General features: G+C 51.0%; 7 protein-coding genes across 7 annotated transcripts; 3 read left to right on the top strand and 4 right to left on the bottom strand.

Moving 5' to 3' along the window:
- Positions 1-108: 108 nt before the first annotated feature.
- Positions 109-995, bottom strand: FIBRA_01441 (uncharacterized protein; the record flags this gene model as incomplete). Its single annotated transcript, XM_012323316.1, has 4 exons — positions 109-201; positions 250-319; positions 377-694; positions 748-995. The coding sequence occupies 4 exons, from the start codon at positions 993-995 to the stop codon at positions 109-111; spliced, it is 729 nt and encodes a 242-aa protein (XP_012178706.1).
- Positions 996-2,035: 1,040 nt separating this feature from the next.
- FIBRA_01440 (uncharacterized protein) lies at positions 2,036-2,630 on the bottom strand (the record flags this gene model as incomplete). The annotated part of the gene is made up of 4 exons (XM_012323315.1): positions 2,036-2,124; positions 2,182-2,242; positions 2,296-2,447; positions 2,519-2,630. The coding sequence occupies 4 exons, from the start codon at positions 2,628-2,630 to the stop codon at positions 2,036-2,038; spliced, it is 414 nt and encodes a 137-aa protein (XP_012178705.1).
- Positions 2,631-3,505: 875 nt separating this feature from the next.
- On the bottom strand, positions 3,506-4,882 carry FIBRA_01439 (uncharacterized protein; the record flags this gene model as incomplete). Its single annotated transcript, XM_012323314.1, has 6 exons — positions 3,506-3,680; positions 3,740-3,811; positions 3,979-4,284; positions 4,337-4,381; positions 4,434-4,502; positions 4,557-4,882. 6 exons carry the CDS (start codon positions 4,880-4,882, stop codon positions 3,506-3,508), a joined length of 993 nt encoding a protein of 330 aa, XP_012178704.1.
- A 5,750-nt stretch (positions 4,883-10,632) lies between these two features.
- Positions 10,633-13,898, top strand: FIBRA_01438 (uncharacterized protein; the record flags this gene model as incomplete). The annotated part of the gene is made up of 7 exons (XM_012323313.1): positions 10,633-10,883; positions 10,948-11,058; positions 11,109-11,172; positions 11,225-11,833; positions 11,897-11,918; positions 11,976-13,159; positions 13,218-13,898. The coding sequence occupies 7 exons, from the start codon at positions 10,633-10,635 to the stop codon at positions 13,896-13,898; spliced, it is 2,922 nt and encodes a 973-aa protein (XP_012178703.1).
- A 283-nt stretch (positions 13,899-14,181) lies between these two features.
- FIBRA_01437 (uncharacterized protein) lies at positions 14,182-17,401 on the bottom strand (the record flags this gene model as incomplete). The annotated part of the gene is made up of 3 exons (XM_012323312.1): positions 14,182-15,541; positions 15,593-17,294; positions 17,359-17,401. The coding sequence occupies 3 exons, from the start codon at positions 17,399-17,401 to the stop codon at positions 14,182-14,184; spliced, it is 3,105 nt and encodes a 1,034-aa protein (XP_012178702.1).
- A 468-nt stretch (positions 17,402-17,869) lies between these two features.
- FIBRA_01436 (uncharacterized protein) lies at positions 17,870-21,235 on the top strand (the record flags this gene model as incomplete). Its single annotated transcript, XM_012323311.1, has 18 exons — positions 17,870-17,971; positions 18,025-18,062; positions 18,125-18,139; positions 18,197-18,360; positions 18,416-18,459; positions 18,511-18,620; positions 18,671-18,892; positions 18,947-19,195; positions 19,249-19,398; positions 19,455-19,594; positions 19,653-19,915; positions 19,968-20,000; positions 20,054-20,199; positions 20,252-20,304; positions 20,354-20,458; positions 20,519-20,605; positions 20,661-20,895; positions 20,953-21,235. The coding sequence occupies 18 exons, from the start codon at positions 17,870-17,872 to the stop codon at positions 21,233-21,235; spliced, it is 2,439 nt and encodes an 812-aa protein (XP_012178701.1).
- A 254-nt stretch (positions 21,236-21,489) lies between these two features.
- FIBRA_01435 (uncharacterized protein) lies at positions 21,490-24,167 on the top strand (the record flags this gene model as incomplete). Its single annotated transcript, XM_012323310.1, has 9 exons — positions 21,490-21,553; positions 21,612-22,348; positions 22,397-22,757; positions 22,821-22,912; positions 22,962-23,299; positions 23,370-23,403; positions 23,465-23,956; positions 24,009-24,068; positions 24,117-24,167. 9 exons carry the CDS (start codon positions 21,490-21,492, stop codon positions 24,165-24,167), a joined length of 2,229 nt encoding a protein of 742 aa, XP_012178700.1.
- Between the last annotated feature and the right edge of the window lie 1,820 nt (positions 24,168-25,987).

The following is a 25,987-nucleotide window of genomic DNA, read 5'->3' as shown; positions in this document are numbered from 1 at the left end:
CAATAGTACCTCTCATTGGACTGAATCTGGTCATTATCGTATATGAACTCATTCTGGGACATTAGTCGTGACTGCCGGTTCGCTACTGTACACCACAGCCCCCGCCATTCAGACGATAACTCTGTCGTCTGTGTTGATACCGTTGAGTCTGTTATATTCTTCATTAATTTGTTTGATGAAGTCATGAGGTGTGTGGCCGTTCTACTTCAAAGTGAGTAATGGATTGTGGTGACTCCATGTCTGACGAACCTCGCACTGCTTCCAAGTCCCATCGTGAATGCAAACCTGCTTGCCGTTGATTAAAACAGTGCAACTATTCCTGAAAGCATAATAAGACGTCATGGTGCAGCTTCATAAATTCAAAGCCAAATCTCACTTGATCCCCAGCTCTTGGCTGGCTCGTACACTCTCCTGTAGAAGTTGGACACCCTCTGAAGCTGTCCCGCTGCCGTCTAGCCCAGTGCAGGCGCCTACTCCACTGGCCTCCCAATCAATCTTTGCTGTGTTGGCGCACTGCAAAGCGGTCTCGGCTAGACCAATCTTGTCGCGGCCTTGATAGTTTTGACATTGAAGAAATTCCCAGAACTGCGTGGCATCCGCATACTTCAGTGCACAGAGCTCCTGCACGTTACCAGCACATTCAAGTGGACCATGCTTGCAAGTCACACCAAAGGTTGGTTCAGTTGCATTGATACTGATGAAACGAATGAAGACGATGTCTCGTGCAACATGTGCGGCTAGGCTTACGCTCCAATAAATGATAGTGATAGATCCACCCTGTCTATGACTTTCTTCAAGACGTGATCGAATACAGACTCGCATAGCAAAGCGTCGGGGCAACGGCTCATCACCCCCAGTATCACTGGGACTTTCGTGTCTGCATAGTCAAGCTCGTGTTCTGTTTGGACAAGCAAAGGGCTGTGAGACTTAGGAATGGCAAGGCTGCCGAAGGCAAAGGCAGACACCGCAACGAGGGAAAGTAAGAGGTTGGTCATAGTTGTGTGGAAGAATGGAAGGAGGGCATAGCGCAAGACGAGGCAGAAATGTTTTGAATGCGACTGCGAATTGCGCAATGTCACGGCCATTCCCTCTGTAAGCTCCAAGCGGCACGGGACAATGTTTCCACTTGCCGATCGGTCGTATTGCCATATCCGGCATGCGTACTAACCGAGATCAGCCAAATCCGTCTGCCTCAGACGATCAACTTTCGTCAGTCCTCGCCAGATTATTTGTCTGTCTTTGCCCTCCAGTGCAGCGGAAATCTAGTAAAGACCAGGGAGAAACATGAGCACTTAAATTTCATTTTAACAGTAGCATTAGCAGTGTCAACATGTCAGGAAATAATGTATAGATGTTTGAATAACTTACACGGTTGCACTCGTGCGTGCATGATTTGAGCCGAGGTCAAAGGCTCAATAGACAGTATGCAATAACATTTAATTGTTTGCTGAAGTAGAGTATCTTCGGGATATCCGATTGGATTTTCTGCAAACACAAACGGTGCTACTACAATCCTATTTCACAGTCGACAAAATCAAGTAGGTGTCCGCTATAAATTCGAAGCCAAACGTCCACCCGTGACGATAAGAGATTTGGTCGTCCAAAGATGGTCCATGCAATGTCTCCTCACGTTAGAAATATGGGTGCAATTCTTTCGCCGTCCAATGAACGACCGTGATCGATCTAATTCAATACTTAAATCCCGAACGGACCGCACGTAGACTTCGACAGCATGTCCCGATATACGACACTTGCGCCCACTGCTAAACGCATCGCGCATCAGCCGTGAAGAATGATTTTCTATCCAATCAAATATTATGCAGCGTGTCATACCAAGCCATATGTTCCTCAGAGGCTACACTCCCTTCCTTGCTCTGTGTGCGGTTACTTGGCTGAGTATGTAAAAATACGAGCGCTAGTCAGAAAGGCACCACGATCAGGTACGACATAATCTCGACAGCGAAGTATTGTTCACCAGAAAGAGGATCGTACCGGTTAGACACCTGACCAACGACGGCCCGCAAATGTCAAATTATTATTGGCCGGCCTGCGCCGCATCCCACCAGCGACGCGCGTCTGCGTCCGTCAATGGGGGCTCGAAGTATTTGCACCGAGATTGGAAGGCTGCATTTGAGAATCTATGGGCTCGTCAACGCCGCTGAAAAGAGGTCCGCTACCCACCCTCTAATGATCTGCGGCGCACAATGCGCTCTACTGTCAGCTCGTTGTGAACCTGATTTCGCTGAGTGCAATGTCAGCGGAACGAGTCGTGCGGTTCCTGCACACGACACGCACCTTGACCTCTTCTGCAAATAGTGTACCCTGTATCCGGCGCTGCGTCGCCGGATCGCCTGCTTCTTGTTGCAATTGCTTGCGCTTCTCGTCCATTGATTGGTCCACGACACCAACGCAATATTCCACTATTTCCGTCCGCCGTTTCCAGTTCGCTTTTCAATTGGGAACAAGCGACCCGTGAGCGCGCCCCAGCCATTCCATATTTGACACAGATATCACACACCGACAAGTTCTCTCCACATCTGCGCGCACGCTTGCTCCTCTATGTTTCCCTTTCCTCCCAAACCCTGTCTGTCCCGGTCACGGAACTGGGCGTTCGTGCGGTTAATGCGCATCGTGATTGCATCGTCCAGTCTCCGGTACTCTCTCAGGAGATCTATATGCATAGACCAAATACATCACGTCCCCAGCGAGTCAGTGACGAGACGGTTCTAACGGCAGAAAACGGAGAAGAACCTTTGAATAAGGAGAGATTGTGACATGTGGTTACGGAGACATGGACAGTTCGGGGTGCTAGAGTCGGTGCCTGCACGGCGAGACTGCCTAGCTGTGGCTGTTGTGTCGACATTGCCATTTGCGAGACTAGATAGATCAATGAAACCGCAACCTGAAGTAAGTGAATACTGCCAGTGAGGGCCAAGTGAGGTCGTCTAGACTCCACCGACGCCGACTCGGCGACCCGGAATAAGTTGACGGCCGAGCGTCGAATCATCATCAGCCCCCAATTGTCACCTCGGGCCGACTTGATCACTTGCCCGGACAACGCCCGGAGGGCACACTTCTAGTAGGCATCCGGTCATACCAAGGCCACTCGTTAGTCTACATTGATTACGGGTATATCAGGGACATGTAATCGCTCTCACAGCGAGTGGTAATATACACGCGAAATATGAAACGGTAGCCTCCGTGTTTCCTAGCTCAAGCCGACAATCACGAAAAACAAAGAAACTGCTGCTCATACACGCGATGAGCCAACGGGGGTATATGCCGACTAACCGGGTCGGCTGACAGAACAGATTTTGAGTGTAAGCAGTCTTCGTGGACTCCATCAAGGTCGCGCGCGCGACCGAGTGGGAAAGCGATAGCCCATTCAGTCTAGCGGCCTCATAGTCCGTGGGATATGCGACGCACAGGGCGCACCGGCCCCCACATTCCAGTGACCAATAGTTTGGATGTGCGCTCAACGTGAACGCGGAGTCTCCCGAGTGTGTTACTCCTCAGCGTCGGTGCCTTCCGCGGACGACATACCCAGGTCCTTCCTATTTTTCTTGCTGCGCGAAGAAACATGGTGATGCACTGCTTTCATGTGTCGGTGTCGCCGGGCAGGATCTTTGAAGAACTCTTCGCATCCAGGATACGGGCATTTGTGGGGCGCCTCGCCGGTACTGGTTTAAGAGTCATGTCAGAGCAGCACGACTACAGCGAAACACTGAAGCAAACTCACTGAGTATTTAGATGGGTCTCAAGATTACTTTTCTGAGAGAAGCCCTTCCCACAGATATGGCAGACACATGGCCTGTTAACCTCCATGTCAGTATGCAGTCACCAAGCGAGTCCGCAATTACACGCCTGAGTTGCAGATGCTTAGATTCAATGTGCCTCTTGACCAAGTGGCGTTTAGAGGAATAGCCACATTGCATTGTATGACCATAGTTATCCTGTACAGGCCACGAACAGATATACCGCGAGGAGCTGCTGGCAGACTCTGGGGCGTGAACAAACTTAAACCATTCTTCTCCGGATACTACATCGGCAGCATTCAGATCAGAAACGCGGGAGTGGCTTGGGCGAGGGAGGGAAGATTCGCTCGATCGTTGATGAGATGCGTGACAAGAATATGAGCGCGGATATACGTCTTCGTCAGTACCTTCTGAATCAATGTCTAAACTTCTCAGCGCCACAGGCAGGTCGCTCTCCGTCCGCCGCGCAAGTGGGTGATAGTCTTGTGACACTTCGGCGGCTCGTGAAGGTGGTATCGAATGCGAGAACCTAGAACGAGATATTAGAACCTGATCGGCTTGGACGACACGACAGGACATACCTTGGGTGCTTCAGTAGTCTGTCGGAAGGACTACCGGGGCATGGGCTATAGTAAAAACATCAGTCAATGAACAAAGCACCGTAACTATTTGACTTACTCGGACTCAGCGGACGAGCTCCTCTTCCTGGAGTAACGTGCTTCGGGTCTGGCAGCCGTAATGTCATCCCTACGTACATGAGGCTTAGTAAAGATCGGAACGGAGGATCAACATGTCACTCACTCTTGCCTTGCTCTTTTCGGGGGTACACTGAAGGTTGGAGAAACAACGGCCGGGGGTGGTTTATATTTAACATAGATGACGGCTCGGTCCGCCTGTGGAACTTTCGATGCAGGATCGAAGCGAGGCCACATGTACGTCGCTGTCGGTGACTCGTAGACGGAAAGCGGAGGCTGAACATTAGATGGAGACGGTTGACCCGTTTCATGGGAACGCTGCGGCTGTTTCCCCAACGAAGGCAGCCTGGAGGGGGATGAAGTTGATGGAAATGGGTGATGGATCACTACGTGCCTGTCGAGCTCTCTGATACCGGGAAGCCGTTCTGACATGCTTCTGGACCGCCTGGGCCGCGTTAGAGTCAATATAAAACTTTTTCAGATGACGTATTGGACATGCCGCACATTGGAATAGGTCTGTGGCCAGAACACTCTACTGGACGCAAGGAGCCATGAGCGGCCGAGTTTGTGTAGGAAGGCAGAGTGTGCCGCGAACTGAGAGCAGCTACTCGGCGATCGACCGGAATCGACTGCGCATGTCCCTGCGGGGCGTGGTGCTGAGACGCGCGCGCTGTGGCGGCAGAGGTACTAAGGGAGAACATTGTGGCGTCAGTCCAATTGCGCGTCGCGTGATGGAATATTGTCAGCAAGAGCTCTGCGAATGCTCGTTGGATTGTTTGGATCCATATTATACTCGCAGTTGGCGAGACATGGATGGAATGCATGTGTGCGCCACAGTAGCATTCAGGACTAACCTTGCGGTCCTGGAAGTGGGAGCTGAAGACACGGGGATGGAGGACATTTGTGATGCACACGTAGAGGAATAACGGGAGCGAGAACGAGTAGACGGAGGTGAAGGGAGGTTGAAGGAGGTTGAAGGGCGTCGGACCTTTATAAACAGGTAAGTGGGTCCACAACATGATGCGGCTGGGAGAAGAAGAGAGGACGCACCTGTAGGATCTGATCCGGTGTCCCCAGAGAGGGCGATGTGCAGACGTTGGCAACATGGACCTACTTCGCGGGAGTAGATATATCATGGAGGCGAGCGCCAGGCCTCAGGCTGAGACGTGTGTGTTCGGGAACAGGGCCCATCAATGAAAATAGCCGTTACGGAGGGCAGCGCGGCGCTGAATAAGTCGCGGCCGGCCGCAGCGGGACCCACAGGCGCATCTCGCAGGCTGCCGCCCAGCACGGCCGGCCGCCATACTCGACATTGTTCGCCCCGCATCCAAACTCCGACTGCCATATATGGCGCTCGCACCATATCGGGCGGCTCCCGTCAGACTCCGCCTGCGCGGGCCGGTGTCATGTCGCTGGATCCGTCTGTGCTCGATTGTCACCTCGGATGTTCGAGACAGCGTCTGATTGTCTTGCATTCTCCTCAAACGCAAAATCCAATCCGTGCACATCAATCCAGGGCGGCCGGGTAACATCGCTCGCGACAATGGTCCCGTCCCCGACAAAGTTAGGTCGTTGGCCACCTCCGGTTTGATTAATATTCACACCATGCCAGATGCGCCGCCCCGAGCAACTGATCTAGCCTCTTGCACACGAGGCCCGAGTCTTTCCCCACAATACAGCGTGATTGGGCACGGGGCTGCAGCGTTCCTAGCCACCATTGCAGACAAGGCTCTGCACGCGTCCGCGTAATTTGTCAGTGTCGATCAACGCAAGGATTCTATCTGCTTCTCGATTGTGTAATAGCCATGATAAACGGCTGGTCTGCAGCCTGCCATCACGGACTCATCCGTGTCGGTGGGGATTTTTCAATGATGTTCTGCTCACTGCTTATTCCGTGCATTCATTGAGACGACTCGTGGCGACTCGCGGCAGCTGAATGCACCATGCGAATGTTTATGGCGTCGAGGCACATTCCGCAAATACTCCGTTCTGCTTCTATCGATACTTACGTGCCAGCTGATCCTTCAAGATGATAGATTGTCCCCGCCAGTTGATCAGGAGGCTGGGTTCCGAGCAAGCAATCAGAGGCGAGTAGTCATTAAGATCACCGTTCGATTTTCAACACACAACTCTCCCTCATGTTCCAAGCACTACGATGAGGGTGGAATACTATATTGGTCAACGGATATGGATACAGGTGTTACATTAATACATGTTCGCTACTGATACTGGTATAAGAAGTCAATACAAAAAACGTTCAGGAGTGCGAGGATGCTTGAGGTAATTTGTTACATTAGGCGGCCCTCTTGTACAATTGATTAAAGCTTGAGTATAAGTTCACATATCCTGTGTGATTCTGGCCGTTGCCGTTGATACTTGATATCAAAAATTGGGGACATAGCCGTGGGTCTGGACCATATGTCCGTACTTTGACGTGAATCCATTGAAGGTTTGTCCGCAGTGGATGCATGGCCCCGCGCTAAGGAGGTATCAGGACTAGATGGACACGGCATCTGATGTAACGCACTGGGTATGGAGATGTCCATCTAGATGAGTCCGTTGAGGAAACGCCGCTAGACATAACGGACACACGAAGCCACTACGCAGCGCGCGTAAGTATAAACATGCGAATATGAGCAGAAGGGAGGCACACCGATTTTTCATATGCTCCTCCATGATATGTTGCTGCATTACAGCTGTAGTTCCGGTAAAGCCACAGCTTGCATGCTGCTGCCTGTTGCTCGTCAACGTGCAGATGTATTGATTCTGTAAAAAGTTGCTGGATGGTCGGAGCAGCCTTACAAGCTTTAGCCATTGTCCTTCTTGCGGGCTAATCCATACGGCGAATACGACAGTTCATAGTGTTAGTCGTTAGCGTGAATATTGGCAGAAGATCGAAGTCGCGGTATCGGACCAGGTGTGGCACCGCATTCGGCAAATGGTATATAATCTGGGGAAGCAGTAACACTCACGGAGAAGACGTCATTGCTGTTGGTTTGCCTATTCTTGGAGTCCTTTGCAAAACTCTTGGAATCGAAGGAATCTTGCTGAGTGCCCTGAATGCATCGCGGTGCTGGAATATATACTCTGCATCGTGCTGGGCGTCCGCAAGAGAGCTACCCTGACTCCTGTACAGGCAATCGCGTCTGGAGACGTTTGCCCTCCGCTGTTGTCGATGTGCTCGGCGATGCACGAGAATGGCAACCAACTACGCTTGTAAGCAGTCGAGGTAAAGACGAATCTTAGTCCAGCCCACGTGAACGCGCGCGAAACAGATGATCCATGATGTCGATGCCGCGGTCGCTGCAGAGCTATCGGCTCCTAGAGGGTATCTGGGGCGCGAAATGGGCGGGTGCATGCGGAGAAAGAGCCTTTTCGTTTGTGTACACCTGAGGGTCCACGACTGCGTGACGAATAAATGCGCCACAGACGATTTTCGACCAATGGATTGCGTAGATTATTCATTGCGTCCACACATTCGCTGTGGGCCTCACGTTAAGGAGAAACAGATATCGTCGGAGCTCAAGACATCCGCATCGTATCTTCATACTTGCGAGCCTCAAGGCATTACCACGAGTGGTACGATCTGTGGAGTTATCCTGAGTATGCGGTACCATCTGCGACCGATGCGCGCAGCACCGCCCTTGAGGACAGGGCCGAAGGAGTGGCGGTCTGTCAATCTCAGCCACGCACACCGTACGGCTAGAAGTAACGGAAATACCGCGGGGGAGGTACACGTATTAGTCTACAACAGAGTGAGATAGTCTCGCACCCGCTCGATCGTGTGGCGGCGGTACGGAATCCGCCATCATCTTAACATTCTCCGACTCCAGCAGGCCGAAGTCCATTCACGTTTGAAATATGGACTGGAGAATTGTGAATGCTTAGTAGTGGCATCATGTTGGAGTAATCAACTTCACTTTTGGTAAACTCTAATCATCTTGGGACAGGAAGAAGAGCCAAGGTTGGAACCCCGGTGGTGACTCCTTGCCGGGACTTTGTAGACGCCTTTACATCGCATTATCGTATATCTTGTACCCGATCATTCCCACGTACCGTACTTGTAAGGCGTCCGGATCAGCTTGCCAACGGAACAATCTGTTTCTCAACACAACAAATGAGTCGGCGAAAGCTGGCATCCCTGTGTATATTTTATTGACGACGTAGAGACTCCAGTGTGGGGAGAGACATTACCTGATGTGGCAGGTCTGATTGTGGCATACTCGTAGGCAAAATATTGCCGGGTGGCGGAGAATATTACCCTCTTATGCCTATGGTGTCTTGCGAGCGCTGTAATTTTCATTTCACCTACAACTTTAAGAATCGCAGTTAGGCAAGCTTGTTGATATGTACATGTCATCAGCCACATTTACGGCGCCAAGGATAATATGATGTATAGGCGCAGTCTGTAACTCACATCTGAACATGTTTGTCGTAGCATTTAATTTACAAGCTTAAAAAAAGCTTACCGCCGATATCGATCGCAATGTGTCAACCTCAATCAAAGCCAGAGACCATCATCTTCAGAGCTGTTCTCCGAAGTCCGCATACTGGGATAACGCCACACCTTCTAGCACAGCGTGGATTTAACCGATGAGCGCACAACTGGGTGGCCCAAGGTCGTACGCCTTTGGGTTGCTAAGGAGGGTCCTGCAAACACTACCACACCAACGAGCTCCGAGGATAAGTTAGCACCTTGTCACTATTGGAAACTGCTGATGACGAGCATGTCGTGTCCTCAACAAACCATGGAAAATTCAGAAGTAGCACGGAGGACATGCGGTCGGCGCACCAAGCATTGCACGAATCACGAGAGAAGCATATGGACAACAGAACCTCCTCCGTACCGCTTCGTGAGATCTGTCTCGATCGAGGGTCCCTCGGCTTGGCCCTCGGGCGCCCAACAATCATCCTCGAAGGTGTTACGTTCCTTGATAATCGGGTTTGCTAGCGGCGAGACTCTCTTCACGATGATGGCATGTTGATTGTGTTAAGTTTCACTAGGACCAGATGTAGTTTCAGTCACAATCGCAACTGCTGTGATATCCAGATGTCTAGTAGGCGCTGATGGTCGTGATTCGTTATGGCCGGATCCTATTTCATCCACTTAGAAGGTTTCGACATTCCACGACAAAAACAACAAACTAACCGCTGCCGCTAGATGACACAGTGCCGCTAGATGACACAGAACTGGCGAAAAGAGTCTGGGAGACGAGTGTCAGCCAATTCATAGCAGGCCCAAAGATGTTTGCATACGCTCCGCTGATAGTCGTTTTACCGCAGTATGAATGTTACCTCCAGGGTATAAATCTTGTATACGCTACGTGTGGTGAAGGACGTTAACAATACACCCACTGTATCGTAGTAGCCGACAATTTGTCTAGGATATGAGCCTGGAGAGTTCGACTTCTCGCAATATGCTACGCCACGTCACGATCGGTTTGTTGCTTCAAGGACATCCTTGACGCGATACATCAGTATATCTCTTACGTGGATGCACCATCTCCGAGAGCAGCGAATAATTGTTGCATGTGAGGTCGCGTTTAGCGTGCGGAATGATATGTGTCCTCCGCTGCCGCTGGGTTACACAGCCGGGAAGTGATGGATGTGCTAAGTACTGAACAGAATGTTTGAAAGGCTGTAAATATCAAGATGGTGCGCGAAGGGACGCGATCGGAGGGAGGAGAGACGATGAACTGACGGATCACCTTTGGCTGCCCATCGCTACTGGAGTGTCGCCGAGGTGGGCGAATCATTCGAATGCTACAAGCTGGTATCCAGAACTATGACGGTGACGAACTTAGCTGCAACTGGATCCGGTCCTTGGTATTGAATAATGAGGGCTGGCACAGCATTAGCCTCGCAAAATGCATTGTCTGTAACCCGAGTAATTGAAGGCCAACGAGGGGCTTGGAACTAGTGGTCCGTGTGCAGAGAAGATATTCGCAGCGGTCGCAGAGTCGAACTTGATCATGAACCGTCAGAGGTGAACGGGCGTCTAGACATTGTGGCGGCAGCGTGTGTGAAAGCGCCGGCCTGGAAGCCCGGTGGGAACTGTCACTGACACTAGAACACAATCGCCTCGTCGTTGGCCTCGACGTCCACCCTCCCTCTCGTTGCGGGCGCGGGCGCAGCACGTCCTTCCTGATTCCTGTCGCTCCTGGAAAATGGTCTGGCCTTCAATGCATCGCAATGCTCTCGTCTCTCGCATTCTGCTTTCGCTTATCTTAATATCTGCTACTCGCGCCCAGTCCCCTCAATCCAACGTCCCAATCCCGCCTCTGCAGTGGATAAACCTCACGCCCTACCTTACAGGCTCTGCAGCCCCACCTCCTCTCAGAGATGCGTCCATCGGCTACGATGACACTACTCGTACCCTCATTATCTTTGGTGGAGAATCGGCACAAGGCATCAGACAGTCATCCACGTACCTGTGCGTTTTCACGTACATCATGTTGTTGTTGTCGTCTTATACTTTCATGTACAACTCAATTCAGCCTAAATATGGACTCATTAGCATGGTCGAACCCACAATCGCCCCCTGGCCTTGATGTTGTGCCTCCACCCCGAAGTGCTGCCATCAGTGGTGAAGATGTCGCCGCCAGCTAGTGAGCAAACCCTTCTGTTTCTTCTCGTTTATACTGCTGAGGCTCTCAAGTCGCACTGCTCATATCGTTATCGGCGGGGTTGGGTCGGATGGGCAAGCCCTCACTGACGTTTGGGTAAGTGTCCTAAAAATGAGGCAGGTCAGTGGACCATTAACCTTCCCTCTAGGAATTCGATTATGTCAATCAGTTCTGGTCGAACGTGAATATATCTCCCGGAGGACCGTCGGCACGATCTGACGCGGTAGGTGGAAATGATGCTCGAAGTAATGTTATACAGGACCCCACCCTTTCGTGGCCAAACAACACATTCTATGTTGTTGGTGGAATCGACGATTCTACTGTATACCCTTTGTCGGAGGTATGGCAGCTCAATGTCACTGGCTTCCTGTCATCCAACAATCCTAACGACGTATACGCGAGCTGGGAGCAAGTGCACGTTTCAACACCTAACATTCCATCACGAGTAGGTGCTGCTGGAGCCGTTGTGTCACAGGGAACAACGCAAATCGTAGCAGCCGTTGGTGGATGTTCTTCGACTAATAAAGTCACACCGAATACTACTTGTGCCCAATCTGAAGCGTATATAATTAACACCGAAGAAGCAAGTGTGGCAGGTTCGATGTCTTGTCCTGCACCTCGCCTACGACCAGTAGTGGTAGCCAATTTCAATGCTTATGACGGCGGTACCGACTTCGATTCTCAAGTCTTTGTAGTGCTAGGTCTATTCAACAGCACGTTATGGTCAGACCAAGACGGACTTAGCAAGGGCGAAGTGGTGTGTACACTATACTTTTAAGCGCGTGGCCATCATCTCACGTCGATAAAACATGCGGTATAGGACGTTTTAAATATCAACACAGGTTAGCACCATCGAACTCGCAGGATGCATTCTTCTTATACAACCATACTTTGGCTAGGTGATTGGGCCCGGATTCTACCAGCAGGCGATCCAGGTTCATCCTCAGACGGCACCCCATCGTTTCCGTCCCCCCGTGAAGGTGCTGTCGGAATTTCGTGGAAGCAGACGCTAGCGGGCTATCCCCGTGATATGGCATCGGATTCAATCATCTTCGGTGGCGTCGACGCTGGTGGAAACTATCTTTCTGACCTCTGGATCTTACGAGCATATGACGCATCTTTGACGCAGGATAATCAAAAGTGGTCCGGTTATGGGAGCGGCCAGCTGGCCGGCGGTGTGAACGCCTCTGGCGAAGGGGTTACCGTCCAGTATATGACACAGTGTGCGTCCGCATTGATTCCCGCTGCCACTCAGACCAATGGTCCATCCCCTACTACTACACCGCCGCCGACCTCCTCCACGAATGCACCCGGACCAACTTATGACACGTCGGCCACTCACAAGATTCTTTCTCCCGTCGCCCTGATTGTCGCCATGCCAGCCATCGTTTTTTCGCGATTGGCGTCGCCCTCCGTCAATTCAGTACGGCTCACGGGAAATCCTTCGATATTAGTTTACCTTTCTATTACCTTGGGACTGGCAGCATACGGCCTAGGTATCGCCGGCCTGGCCACGTCTTTCACTTCAATCTCGTCCACACAAACGTCAGCAATCACAAAGCGCTCAGCGTCGTCGTCGGCCATTTTGACGACATCGCATGGCAGGGCCGGTCTGGCTCTTTTTGCAGGCTTGTATGGACTTGTACCCCTGCTATATGTACTCCACGTATTCTTCAGAAGAGGGCCTAGCTCCAGTATTAAGGAGATCAAGGATAGAGCTGACACTCGGCCAAGGCTCAGCTCTAACGAGACCGCGGAGAAAGAGGGATTATTCTCTGGTCGAATCAGTAGTCCCATTCGACGCTCAATGGATAGGTCCCCCGACCCTCAGACACCCGACCCTCGACGGCGAGTGCGTTCTTGGGCAGGGCTGGTGGGACGCCGCTCCAGCGAAAGCGGTGTAGATACTGCAGTCCTTTCTGCGCCTTCTCATCGCTCTTTCGAGGTAACTAATCGCCCTACTCGCACACGTCGTGCTAGTGGCAACAGTTTAGCTGCGTTCTCGGATCCTCGATCATCAGGCTCTCCACGGAACCTAGGCGATTTGACTTGGTTTGAGCGTCGACGTAGTTTGAATACGGTGGTAAGTAGGAGTGTTTGTGCGAGTTTTTATTTGATCGACGACGTTCACGTGTGTCTAGGGAGAAATGGACTATGCGCTCGGGAATATCAGTCACCGGGGTGTAGAACCAAGCACACCTGGCACGATCCCCATGGACATGACAAGCACGAGCGGCTTGATGTCCGCTACTCCTCCTCATGCACTTGCATGGCCGGAAATGCCTCATGCCTTCGAAAGTTTCTTGCATATTCTCTTCCACGCCTTCCTTCTTGGCCTTTGTATTCTTTCCATGATTGCACTCTGGTACCGCGCCCCTCGAGCGACATTCATAGTCTTCCTCGTCATAACGGCGATTTTCTATGTTGGCCTTATCGCGATGTCATGGCGTGGCAGGCCACAGACATCCATCCTTTCGGTGATAATAGCTCGTCTGCGCGGTGATACACCTCTCCCGTCTCCGATTCCGTCCCGCCCCTTATCCACCGTTGGATCTGAGGTCCCCTTTCCGACTGAACACGGCCGCAGTCCGTATCAACATCATCATCCACCGTTTAGGACCACAATGTCCGCCGGTTTGGACGAATACCCAACCTCCATTTCTCATGGACATGGCACTACTGACGTGGAGGACGACGATGACGAAGATGAGGACACGCGACAGCGTAGAATCGAGGAAGAGTTGAGTAGACGAGATGTCTCGATTGTTACCGTACCAAAGCGGAAGCTATTCCTAACCAACCCTGAGGAAGCCCGGGGATAACCGTCTCACATACTGCTTGTTGTAACTATGCTTACCATTGTGACTTTGGATTGTGTTCTTTCTGGTATACCATAGCACCTAGGATTATCTCAACGTCGCTTGTACTTCTCGAGTAGATGAAACCGGACATTCTACGCGCGTCGTTGTAGCTTCATTATTGCATGATTATTATATTGTGGTTGTAGTAAAATGCGGATGGACAGTTGATGGAGTATGCCAAAAAGTCCCTGAACGAATGAAAATGCAACCTAAATGTGCACACGAATCCCTGTATCTAAGAAAATTATTGCTCTTCCTCCACCGCGACATCATGTCGCCATTTATCCACACGTCCGAATTTTACGGCATCGTTCGGAGGTGGTGGCGTCGTTGGAAGCTGTGGCATCAACATCGGCGGGGGTATTGGCGGACCAAAGAACCCTGAGCCCATCATGGACGGTGCACCGAAAATCATGGATTGGTGCAGCTGAGCAGCCTGTGCTTGCATCATCATCTGTTGCTGTTGTTGTTGTTGAGCCATCATGTACTGTGTTCGGCGCATCTGATCGGGATGGAATGCAAGCGGTTTGTCATCGTCGACATCTTGATTCAGAGAGCTCGGATCGTGGGTCAAGTTCATGGCCCTAGAGACACGCAGACCAAGTGGTTTGTCGTCCTCTTCATCAGCGGCTTGCTCGGGAGTATCAGGGAAGAGGCTGCTCCCGAAAGCTCCGACCGAATTGAGTCTTATTGTGCTCTTGTCCAATAATGTCGAAAGAGGTTTCTCTTCGTCGGATTCAGTGTCCTCGCGTGAAAACTCTGCTCGCGTCATTCGAGTAGCAGCACGACTGATAGTTGCAACCAGAGGGAGATCGTCTTCGCTACTATCGTCGATGTTCTTGGTGACCAATTTTGGTGCATTAGAGGAACCACGACTGCGACCGTTCGGAAACCTCGGTCCCGAACCAGTTGTGCGTACGGGTCCTCCTTCCTCGTCAGATGAGCCCCATTCATTTGCCTCAACTTCCTTCACCACTGTCTGCCTATGACCCGCAAGTGGTTGGTCATCTGAATCGCTTTCCTCGTCCGTGTCGCCGTTTGCGGCGGGCGGAGGGGGGTGCCGTCGAGTCGCTCGCTCGATCGCCGGGAGGACGTATGGAGGAGATGGTGCGCGTGGTTCTAGTGCAGACTCGGATGCAAAATTCGATGCAGATGGCTGAGTGATGCTTTCTAGACCGGGTTCTTCCGTTGCCTTCTTGTGCTTGTTCTTCTTTTTGCCTTTGCCTTTGCCCTTGCCCTTCTTCTCCTCTTCAATCACTTGTCTGCTTGCTGCCTCTTCAGCTTCAATACGTTCCCGCTCCTCGATTTCTCGCAGCTTTGCGAGCTCCCGCTCCCATAGTGTGTCGACTCCAAACACAGATTTCTTGTTTGCCGCGTTCATAGTGTCTAGACCGATATGCTGACTTTTTCGAACGCCAGGAATGTCGTCATCAAGATTGACCAATGTCTTCGATTCACGTTTGGAGAGACTGGGTTGCGAGTGGAATGAATTCGAACCCTGTAATTGGGGGCGCTGCTTTAACGAATCCGGGTCAATCAGCGTGCTTGATCGCTTGATCGACGTCCGCGCCATCATGGATGGTCTATCATCACCTCGGAATACTCTGCAGACGATTTAACACACAGGACATAAATCAGAAAAATAAAGCTCCTACCGGGATTTGCTCTTCATCTCTGCCTTGCGAGTTTCGAGGTCGTCGATAAGACTCTTTCCATACAGCTTACCAGCAGGTCGTTTCGAGCGGTCCGCGGGATCCACGACAATGGCAGGCGCAGGAGTCGATGGCAATGGTTCTGACTCCGGTTCAGGAAGGATTTGCTCCCCCTCTTCTGTTGCTCTACGAAGATCATTATCGATATCGGCATATGAAGGGTCTCGCCCGCCATCTACGGCAAGTGTGTTGCGGAAGGTCAGCTGCGACAGCGTCAAGCTCGCACGGGGATTGGGTGTGAACGAATTCGAGGCAATCAAAGCAGGCGACGGGTCGAGCATCGATAATGTTGTAGACGATCTCCGCGTCGTACGAGCACCTGGTGGAAGAGGTCGCCCATCGTCGTGTAACTCGAATCCTTCCATGGCGATGGTCTGCTTTGGCGCCGCAGGAGCGGCAGATTGTAATGGGCTGGGCATGATTAATACCTTAGGACGCATGAGCTCGAGACGGGAATACAGTCTGGAACGAGGGCGTTGCTCCCCATCATCCACAGAACGCACGTCATTGTCAAGGATCATTTGTGTACCTAACGATCCATTCGACATAGTGCGCGCACGCACTTTGGGGTCGAAGCGAGAGGAGCGGCTGGGAGAGGGTGGCCGGAGGGCAAAGGGGTTAGTCTCCTCTGCATTATCCGGAAACATCATACTGCCCATCGAGCCGTATGATGTGGTGCGCGCGCGGGCTTTTGGATCAAACCTGGACGCGCGATCAGGGGAAGGAGCTCGGATCGCAAAAGGATTAGACTCCTGCTCGTTGAGAAGCATCTGGGAACCTAAACTTGCTGTAGAATACGCACGTCCGCGAGATCTAAGCATGGCCTCTGAGCCACGAGAGGATGGTCTTGCGATAGATGCACCATCATTTAAGTTGGGCATAGGTGATATGGAACGAACAGACTCGCTTGTAGGGAACGGAATGGAATGAAGCGGAGGGGTGACTGGAATATTTTCTATAAGTACATGTTCTGACGCAGTGCGACCGCGACGTGGATGCTCTTGCACGGGTTGTTTTGCAGGAGGAAGCTCGAGGGGAGCGCCAACAGAATGACGACGAGTGGTAAGTGGGCCCATAGTAGACCTAGCCTCCAAAAACGCACCCCCTTCGCCGAAGCTATCAAAGGTCCCCAAACTCATCGTCCTAGTGGGAGTGATTCCTTGACGTCCAGGTGCCGCTCGCAACTCCGGTTGCTGCACCGGAGCAACAATTGGATGTGGATTTGGTAAAGAATCAGTCTTTGCCTTCCTGCGCGAACCCTTGTGGTCCTTGTCATCGGTGACAAGGGCATCCAAGCCCCAAGAAGTCAAGTCAACCTCAATGTCCTCCTCGTCTTCATCTAGAGCGCCCTCGAAGGTCGAGTCGCGAGCGAAGGGATTCCGAAGAGCATCAGAAGAGCCTCTTGATCGACGCCCATCTAGAATAGACTCTCGACCGCCAAAAACTGATTCACGTCCACCCAACACAGAGTCCCTTGCTGCCACGCTACCCGTCTCGCTGGGAAGGGCTACTCCAAGATAGTCCGTACTCTTTCTCGAGGCTGTGGAACGGCGCTGAGGATTCATCCGACGCAAAGGAGCGAAAATGGCGCTGTCGTGCGCAGACTTCTTAGGAGCGTCAGGGTTAGAATCATCATTGTCATACTCTACACAGGAAGTGTGCTGTACTATCAGCTTTTGCTTGAGAAAGTAGTTGATATATCAACCTACCAATTAGAGCAGCAGCCAACTGAAGTCGGGAGAAAGAAGACATTCTTCGCCGTCAAGGCGTGTGAGGAACTCTAGGTCTCGTTACAGAGCGGGGGGTATATTGATTGTACTCTGTTAACAATCCTGCGAAGAAAGAGTCAATATCGTATCGTCTTTCCTTACCAAAAGTGGAAAGTTGGCTAACTTTGCAGTGTTGAAGAGTCAAGCGAGAGCGAGGAACAAGCATGCAAGGGTCTCGAGTAAGCGCTTACGGAGTCCTAAAGGCCTAATTAGACCCGATGAAATCCCCCGATGAGGGCGCTTATCTATACAGCAAATAGCACGTGATGGCGTGACATGACGCGACAGGTCACAAACCAGTCGTTTCCCGTGACCGTATAGAGGGAAATGACACGTCAGTCATTTATTGCGAACACGTCAGGCGCGCGCTACAGCAGCGAATGCTCCTGGTCCGTATACTACTTATTCCGAGTTCACTTCGGTTGGGTCTACTTGTATCACTACTATAGCTATGCGGATCCTCCGCGCTCTGCTGCTTGCAGTCAGTGCCATAGCTTCGGGTGTCATCGCCCAGGATTCAGCTGGCGTACCTAAAGAGAAACACGACTACCAGGTTGGCTAGGTCAACTCTACGCCTGATTCATTTGACAGAGTCCTCTTGTTTAGAGTGATGTGGCACGTCTCCGCAAGATTGTTATCAACAGGTATACAGTGTCTGCACATCAATCCAACCGCCCCGCATATTGACGCTGTCTCGTATCGTCAGTCTCTATTCTCACAGGTAGGCATATGCTCTTATAATTGTGTTCAGCAGCTGTAAGCTTACTCTACGTATTAGAGATGTCTTTCTTCGGGAGCTCATCTCGAACGCTAATGACGCCCTTGAGAAGCTCCGGCTGACTTCGCTTACGGACAAGGAGGTGTTGTCGGGTGCAGAAGACCTCAACGTGACCATCAAGGCGTATACAGACGAGGATGGGAATGGTCGCATTATAATCCGAGGTAAGCAGACAGTCTGCAGGGGTCTGACCAACGCCAATCTTCCGGCGATACGTAGACACCGGTATTGGGATGACACCTGAAGAACTGACTGCAAATCTCGTAAGTGCCAAAATTTAAGAAAAAATTACCGAGCTGACGCATTGGTATCAGGGAACTCTGGCGAAATCTGGGACGACAGAATTTTTGGCAAGGGCGGAAAGCACGGATACCACTGGTACAGGCAACTTGATTGGGGCGTTTGGACTTGGCTTCTACAGCAGGTAATTATGATATCGGTCATTACATTCCAACTTACCCTCATGCCGCTCAGCTTTCTGGTCGCCAATCGTGTTTACGTCGCGTCGCTCGCTGCTAAGTCAGCGCACAACCCCGAGCCTGTACAATATGTTTTTAGCTCTGGAGCAGATGAGAGTTCTTTTGAGATATATTCGGATCCCCGTGGGAGCACTCTCGGACGAGGTACTGAGATCACTCTCGTCTTGAAGCCGGATGCTGTGGAATATACCAACCCTCACAAGATCACTGAACTGGTGTACGTTTCCCTTCGGCGTCGAGATAATTCTAACTAATAAATTTGTACCGGTAGCGACAAGCACTCCTCATTCTCGTCTGCATTCCCAATTTATCTGTATACGCAGCGGACAGAACAGGTACCAATTGATGAGGACCGTAGTAGTTCGGAGGATCCTAAGGCAGCCATCGAAGATATTGATGAAGATGAAGCCATTATAGAGGATATTTCGGATGACACCGAGGAAGAGAAGGCACCGGAGACAAAGTCCGTTACAGTAGAGGAGTGGATTCACATGAACTCTCAGCCGCCCATTTGGATGAGGTATGCCAAATCATCGATGAACTCACTTATCTTCTTACCGCAACTATTTTCAGAGATCCGAAATCTGTATCTGAAGAAGAATACAAAAGTTTCTACCAAGCGACTTTCAAAGATTACGAGGAGCCCGTCGCATGGCATCACTTCTCCGGTGATTCTGGCTCCGGAGTATCCTTCAAAGCTATCATATATGTGCCATCACATTTGTGAGTGTCTGTACCCTTCAACTATCTAAGGTGGAATCTCATGAGGGAACTGGCAGAGATGATTCATATTGGCAAAACCCCCTGACCTCTAGTTCGAGGGATATTCGTTTAATGGTCAAGCGCGTCTTCATCACTTCTGATCTGGGCGAGGACGCTTTGCCAAAATGGGCGAACTGGGTCAAAGTAGTGGTAGATGGTAAGCTCACCAGAACATGTTCACTACAGCGCCCGCGTTTAATCATGGGATTATATAGCGGAGGACCTCCCGCTGAACGTATCGCGAGAGACGCTTCAATCAACACGGTTTCTGAAGCAGCTTCGGTCGATAATTCTCAAACATATCCTTCAAATGCTCGCGCACATAGCGGAGGAAGATTCTGAGAAGTGGGAACAGGTGCAGAAGGTGTTCGGGAACGTGTTCAAACTTGGTGCAGTAGAAGATACCAAGAATCGGGAGAAGCTCGTCGGACTGACGCGCTTCGCGACCAATCAGAGGAATAGTACTTCCTTGGACGAAGTACGTAATTCATTATCTGCATTTCGATAGCTCTGAAGCCAATTTCTTGCAGTACTTGGGGAACAGGAAGAAAGGCCAGAAGCAGGTACGCAAGAGAGAATTCGCTCGCAATGCTTGAAGTCTTCATTTGATACACAGATATTTTATCTTGCTGACATGGGTAGTAAACCCGAAATCCTAGCCAAGAGTGTCTTCATCGAGAAACTTCATGCGCGCGGATACGAGGTCCTTCTCCTCACTGAGCCACTTGATGAGATTTTTGTCCAAAACCTTCGAATGCACAAGTAAGTAAACAGTATATTGCGTATGATCTGTTACCTCATTTTTCATGGTTAGAAGGGTGCCTTTCCAAGATGTTGCTAAGGCCGGTCTGAGATTCGGTGACGAGGGTGAGAGTATACCTTGAATTGTCGAACAGGCGTTGACAATTACACGCAGACGTTAGTCCTGAAGAGGAGAAAGAAGAGGAGAAGGCTTTAACCGAACAGTACAAGCCCCTGCTGGACTGGTTGAAGGAAGAGGTTAAAGAAGTCGTCCGCGACGGTAGGTGGATATGTGTGCTCCGCTCGCAGCGTGATCTTCGAAGTCTGATTTCGCTGATAGTGATCATATCCAATCGGCTGGTGACTAGCTCTTGTGCAGTGGTCGCTGATATGATGGGATATACCGCAAATGTTGAGAAGATGATGAGTAAGTAGGCTACATATTCCTTCTTTCATCAGATCTAATTGATATCCTTATACAGGTGCATCTCAAAGCGGACCTAAGAGCCCCATGCATGAATTTGCGAAGAAGCAAAGGATCATGGAGATCAACCCTCGATCGCCGCTGATACAAGGTTTGTTGCGTCGGGTAGAGCAGCTGCCTACAGAAGAAGAAGGAAGAGATCTCGAAGCGGAGGAGGAGCTGAAGGAGGTTGCATCTGTCCTCATTGACGGCGCACTGGTCCGTTCTGGTTTCAATGTTCCCGATTCCAACGAGTAAGCAGTCATTCGTTCGGTCTCCTTCCCAGGGAGCTCAGCAGTATCCTCACCCAGGTTCTTTACGATCATTGATCGCGTTTTACGTCGTTCATTGGGCGTCTCTGAGACAGCACCAACCGATACCACGGTCAAGCCTGCACCACCTGTGGACTCAGAGCCATTGAACCTTCAAGATCCCCTAGACGTTGAATGGCCTGACTACGTTCCAGGCTCTTTGAGACAGCCGGACTCGCCTTTCCAGCACGAAGAGCAACTATTTTGGGATGTGGAGGAAATCGACGAGGAAGGGAATCCGGTGAAAAAGTTGCACCGCGCTAGCGAGCATGATGAGCTATAGCATTGACACGCATGTACGATTAATGCTTTGCATCCTTGGGACAATGGATATAGTTTCCTTTCCTTGGGCCGAGCGCCCGACGTCGGAAGTGATCGATACTTAGCGCCCGTGTTGAGATCAGAGCTGTAACTTGAAGTCGGGGCGGTGGCTGCTCAGTGCACACTTTCCTTCGACCTGTCTCGCTTGGAGGCGTTCTCAAATTTAACTTTATCCACGTCCTATCGCTCTGGCCTAGTCCTTCCATCCCATACACAATGTCTGCGCCGTTTATGGCTATGGGACCTCCGCCTCTTCCACCGGGATGGACTGAACACGTCAGTAAGTGCTTTTGGCATCATATAGTTCGTCGGCACTAATCAAATCCCACTTCTTATAGGCCCCACTGGACAGACTTACTATTACAACGCCCTGACGAAAGAATCCACGTATGTGCGGCCGTTACCTGCTTTTCCAGTTTTGCCCCAGATGGCCGCCTCCACGGCTGCACCACCGCAGAAGAAGAAAAAGGAGAAACCGCTCGTCAAGACACCCGTGCCAGGAACGGACTGGATGCGTGTGGTGACTACCGAAGGCAATACATTCTACACGCATAAGGTAAAGAAGGAGAGTGTCTGGACGGTCCCGGAGGAGATACGCGATGCTGTTGCAACGTTGGAGCGAGAGGAAGGGGAGAAGCGCGCGAGGAGTGAGCGAGATGAAAAAGAGGCCCGTGAGGAAACGTCGCGCGGGGGAGACGAAGAGCGGTTAAGGGAAGTGGAGAGGATCAAGTCTGAAGTACAAGAGATGATCGGGAAGCGAAAGGCTGAGGAAGTGGAGCCCATGGAGGAGGTCCTAATCACGAAAAAGGCAAAAGTAGAGGAGGATGAAGACGAGGAGGATGACGAAGACGAGGATGACGAGGATAGTGACGAAGAAGAAGATTGGCAAAGAGAAGCAGCGGCACAACTCGCTGCTGAAGCAGTAGAGGAAAAGACAAGACAAGAGGAGGAGAAGCGGAGACAAGAGGAGGAGGAGAAGGTATTGAAGGAGGCAGAGAAAGCCAAGGGCAAGCCACAATTGAATATGCCTGATCGAGTGGACCTCTCCATAGATGAAGCAAAGGCGTTATTCAAAGTACGTTTGACTCTGTCACTCTTAAACATTGGCTCAACGCTGTCTTAGACGCTCTTGCGAGAGAAAGATATCAACCCTCTTTATCCGTGGGACACATCTCTTCCCCTCTTCATCTCTGATCCGCGGTACGTCCTCTTGCCCTCTGTGTCTGCACGGAAAGAGGCTTTCGACGAATATTGTCGCGACCGCGCTCGAGAGTTGCGCCAGTCCAACGTGAAGAGAGACAAAGACGCTGCTAACCCTAAGGAAGAGTTCGAACGCCTTCTCAGGAACGAAGTAAAGAGTACACGAACGAGCTGGACAGAATGGCGGAGGCAGTGGAAGAAGGACAGACGATTTTACGGCTGGGGGAGAGATGAGAGGGAAAGGGAAAAGCGGTTCAGGGACTATCTGAAGGAGCTGGGCGAAAGTAGGCATCAATGTCTACGTATGTTTCCTATCCCCGAACTGAATGCGCTTTGGTCTTGTCCAGAGAAACGTGCAGCGGCCCAAAAAGCTGAAGTAGACTTCTTTGTATTGCTTAAGGAAAGCAATATCGCGAAACCTGGTGCTGTCTGGAAAGAAGTACGAGGCACCTGCATAATGCCCGTGCTGTTATGCTGACGTTTCTCAGGTGAAACGCAAAATAGTTGATGATCCCCGCTATGATGCTGTGGGCTCCTCGTCGTTGCGCGAGGAGCTATTTAATACATTCATGAAAGCTCATGGCAGTAGTGAGATATCGGAGACCATTGCGCATGAGCCTGAAACATCGCGGGATAGTCTAGAGCCTGGTGAAGCTGAAGACGATCACGATGACAGTGACGAACGGACGCGGAAACGACGAGAGAAGAAAGAACGTGCGGTGAGAGAGCGCGAGGAGAAAGTCAAGGCGGAGCGGAGCAAGGTCGATGCTGCTATCGACCGCTCTAGGATGGGGCTCAATAAGGAGGAGAATGAGCAGCAGTTTAGGTGCGCCGCGTCTCTTTATTGAACTCGCTACAGTCACTAGGCGCCACTCACTTACGATATTTGGATATAGAACAATGCTTGTTGATGCAATACGGGATCCCCAGGTATGATTGCCTCGTAGGAGTGAATTGATCACTGATTATCGAACACTGTTTGGGAAACCAGGTTACTTGGGACGGTGTTCTACCGCAGCTAAGAACCGACCCTCGTTTCGTAAATTCACCATTACCATTGAATCAACAGCTCCACTTGTTCCATTCACATATCGCTTCCCTGCGCGCGAAACACTTAGCAAGCCTGCACACCCTCTATACATCCCATTCTCCTTCCCTTGCGACAACTTTCACCGAACTACCCGTATCGTCGCTTGTTACATCTCTGCCTGCGACAAAGTTGGGTTATGATGTCAACCGGCTAGAACAGGAGTACGCAAAGTGGCAAAGAGAACGAACACAAGAAGCCAGGTTGGCATTTGACCAGATGCTTGGAGAAAACGCATTCGTGGAGTTCTGGGGCCGGCTGGGCAAGATCGGCGGAAAAGGTGTAGACGGGGGTATCAAAGTGGATGACCTTGGAGAGGACGCGGAAGAGGAACAGGTGGATATGAAGGCATTGGCAAAAAACGTGGATCTAAAGGAGATGGTGAAAGTTTTGAAGGTGAGAATGGGCGGCTTTGTAATGATCTATTCGCACTCATGATGTCGCACAGAGTGACAAGCGCTATTTCATCTTTGACCACGTCCCGGAGCAGCGGGAGCGTTGGCTGAGGGTGAGCCAACCTTTCTGTACAATGCTGCCTCTCTGATATGTCTTCTAGGAATACTTAGCACAACTACCTCCTCCAAAACTATCTGTCCATGTCTCATAGTTATTATTTGGGATGTTATATCTATTTTCATTGTAGCCAGTGTATGGTGATGTCGGGATTGAGACCACCTATCGGATATGGTAGGAGATCCAGGATCTAGTACTGTGGTGCTGGATATCATAATTCACCCGCTTGGCATTTGTTTCCGACTTCCATGGTAAGTAGAGAGAACGTTATTTCTACACCCGCCCCTGCCTGCCACCTTAATATTCTCTTCTCCACTCCGAATACGACCAGAGCTCGCCGTACGAACATGTCATCGTCAATAAGCTTTTCCAGGACGATTTGCTCGAGGCGGGTTTTCCTAGGACGTCTACGAGATGCGGGCCCGTCCTCTTCATCCTCTGCGGATAGGTTGAAGCAAACGGGGAACCTTGCATCGCTCTCGCTTTCCACTGATGAGACGCATTCGCTTCTACTCAACCTCCTCGCCCTTAGCGATGCGCTCTACTCTCCCAAGTTCCGCGCGTTTCTGCTCGCAGTGCCTGGTTGCGGCCCCTTGTAGGGTACGAAGCAGGATGTGTCCGTTGTCTCATATGCAAAGTTGTGCCATTTGCTCAACCATGACGACGTGATCGGCACGCGCCGCATCTTGCATATTCTGTATATGCTCTTTCCACGGACGAGGTTGTCGTAGGAGGGCGCGAGGACGTTGGAGAGCGGCTGAACATCAGCAGATGATTCCATACCGCACAGTTAGGCGAGGAGGCTTACCCATCACAAAATTCATCTCAAGTGAACAGCTCTCACGAGAAACTGACATCGATGTCCACAGTCCAAGTTGTATCCCCAAGACAGACAAGCCCCTACTCTGGATCGACCACTCTCGGAGGGCGACATCTCACTCTGCCCTCGAGTCGAGGCAAGATCGGCGGAAAAGCGTAGGTGAAGGTGTTGGATGGATGAGCTTGGAGACAATGCGGAAGAGGAACAAGAGGATATGAAGGCATCGGTAAGGAACGTGGATGCGAAGGGGATGACGAAAATTCTGAAGGCGATAAGAGTGGGCAATATTATGATGATCTATCCGCGCTCACCGTCAGATAAGACGACAAGCCTAAGTACTATATCCTAGATCACGTTCTGGAGTAGCGAGAGCGTTGGGTGGGATCTAGCACGAGTGAAGCTTTCCACTTCTCCAGCATGTCTTAGACGAACACCTAGCACAGTTGCCTCCTCCAAACCTATCTACAGCTGTCTCATAGCCGCTGGTCACTACTTGGGAATTTATGTCCGCTCCGGTCATAATCAGTGTACGGCAATGTTGAAACTTGGACTATCTGTCGGATACAGTGGTCTGGGATCCAGGCTCTGATACTCGCACCGCTATGTCAGAAGAGGGCAGTGCTTTGGTTAGCTTGGTTACGGCTGCCGGGACTAACTCTACTTGGAGTCGGGCCCGCGGTGTCGGATGCCGATAAAGCTTTGTTCTCCAATAAACTTGCCTGGTATTTGCTTCCTTAAGCTTCCGTTCCGACGGTGGCTTCACTGAGGACGCTGTCCGAGACCAAAGTTGAATAGCGCTAGCCTTTTCACTGGTAGACGATATTATTGAAGCCCGAGTTGAAGCTCTTGGAGCAACTCTCGGCGCATTTGATCCAATCTAGCATCACTACCGCATCACAACATTCTTTTTCCTACACAGGCCTCCATCTCCACAAACCCGAAGGCTCCCGTAGTTTGACTCCTTTTTCAGCCAGTCGGAAATTACCAGCCAGTGCAGCAGCCAACTAGTGCATTTCGCGTGGTTTTATTCTGTCCGCGTGGTCTTGTTCCTAACACCGCCCTTGAGTATGGTATGCCTTTTTTGTTTCCTGAGC

The sequence above is a fragment of the Fibroporia radiculosa genome, assembly GCF_000313525.1.
Source record: "Fibroporia radiculosa TFFH 294 genomic supercontigs, scaffold650, whole genome shotgun sequence".
NCBI lineage: Eukaryota > Fungi > Basidiomycota > Agaricomycetes > Polyporales > Fibroporiaceae > Fibroporia > Fibroporia radiculosa.
Note: the sequence above shows the minus strand (reverse complement) of the source record. Positions and strands in the feature narration are given on the sequence as shown.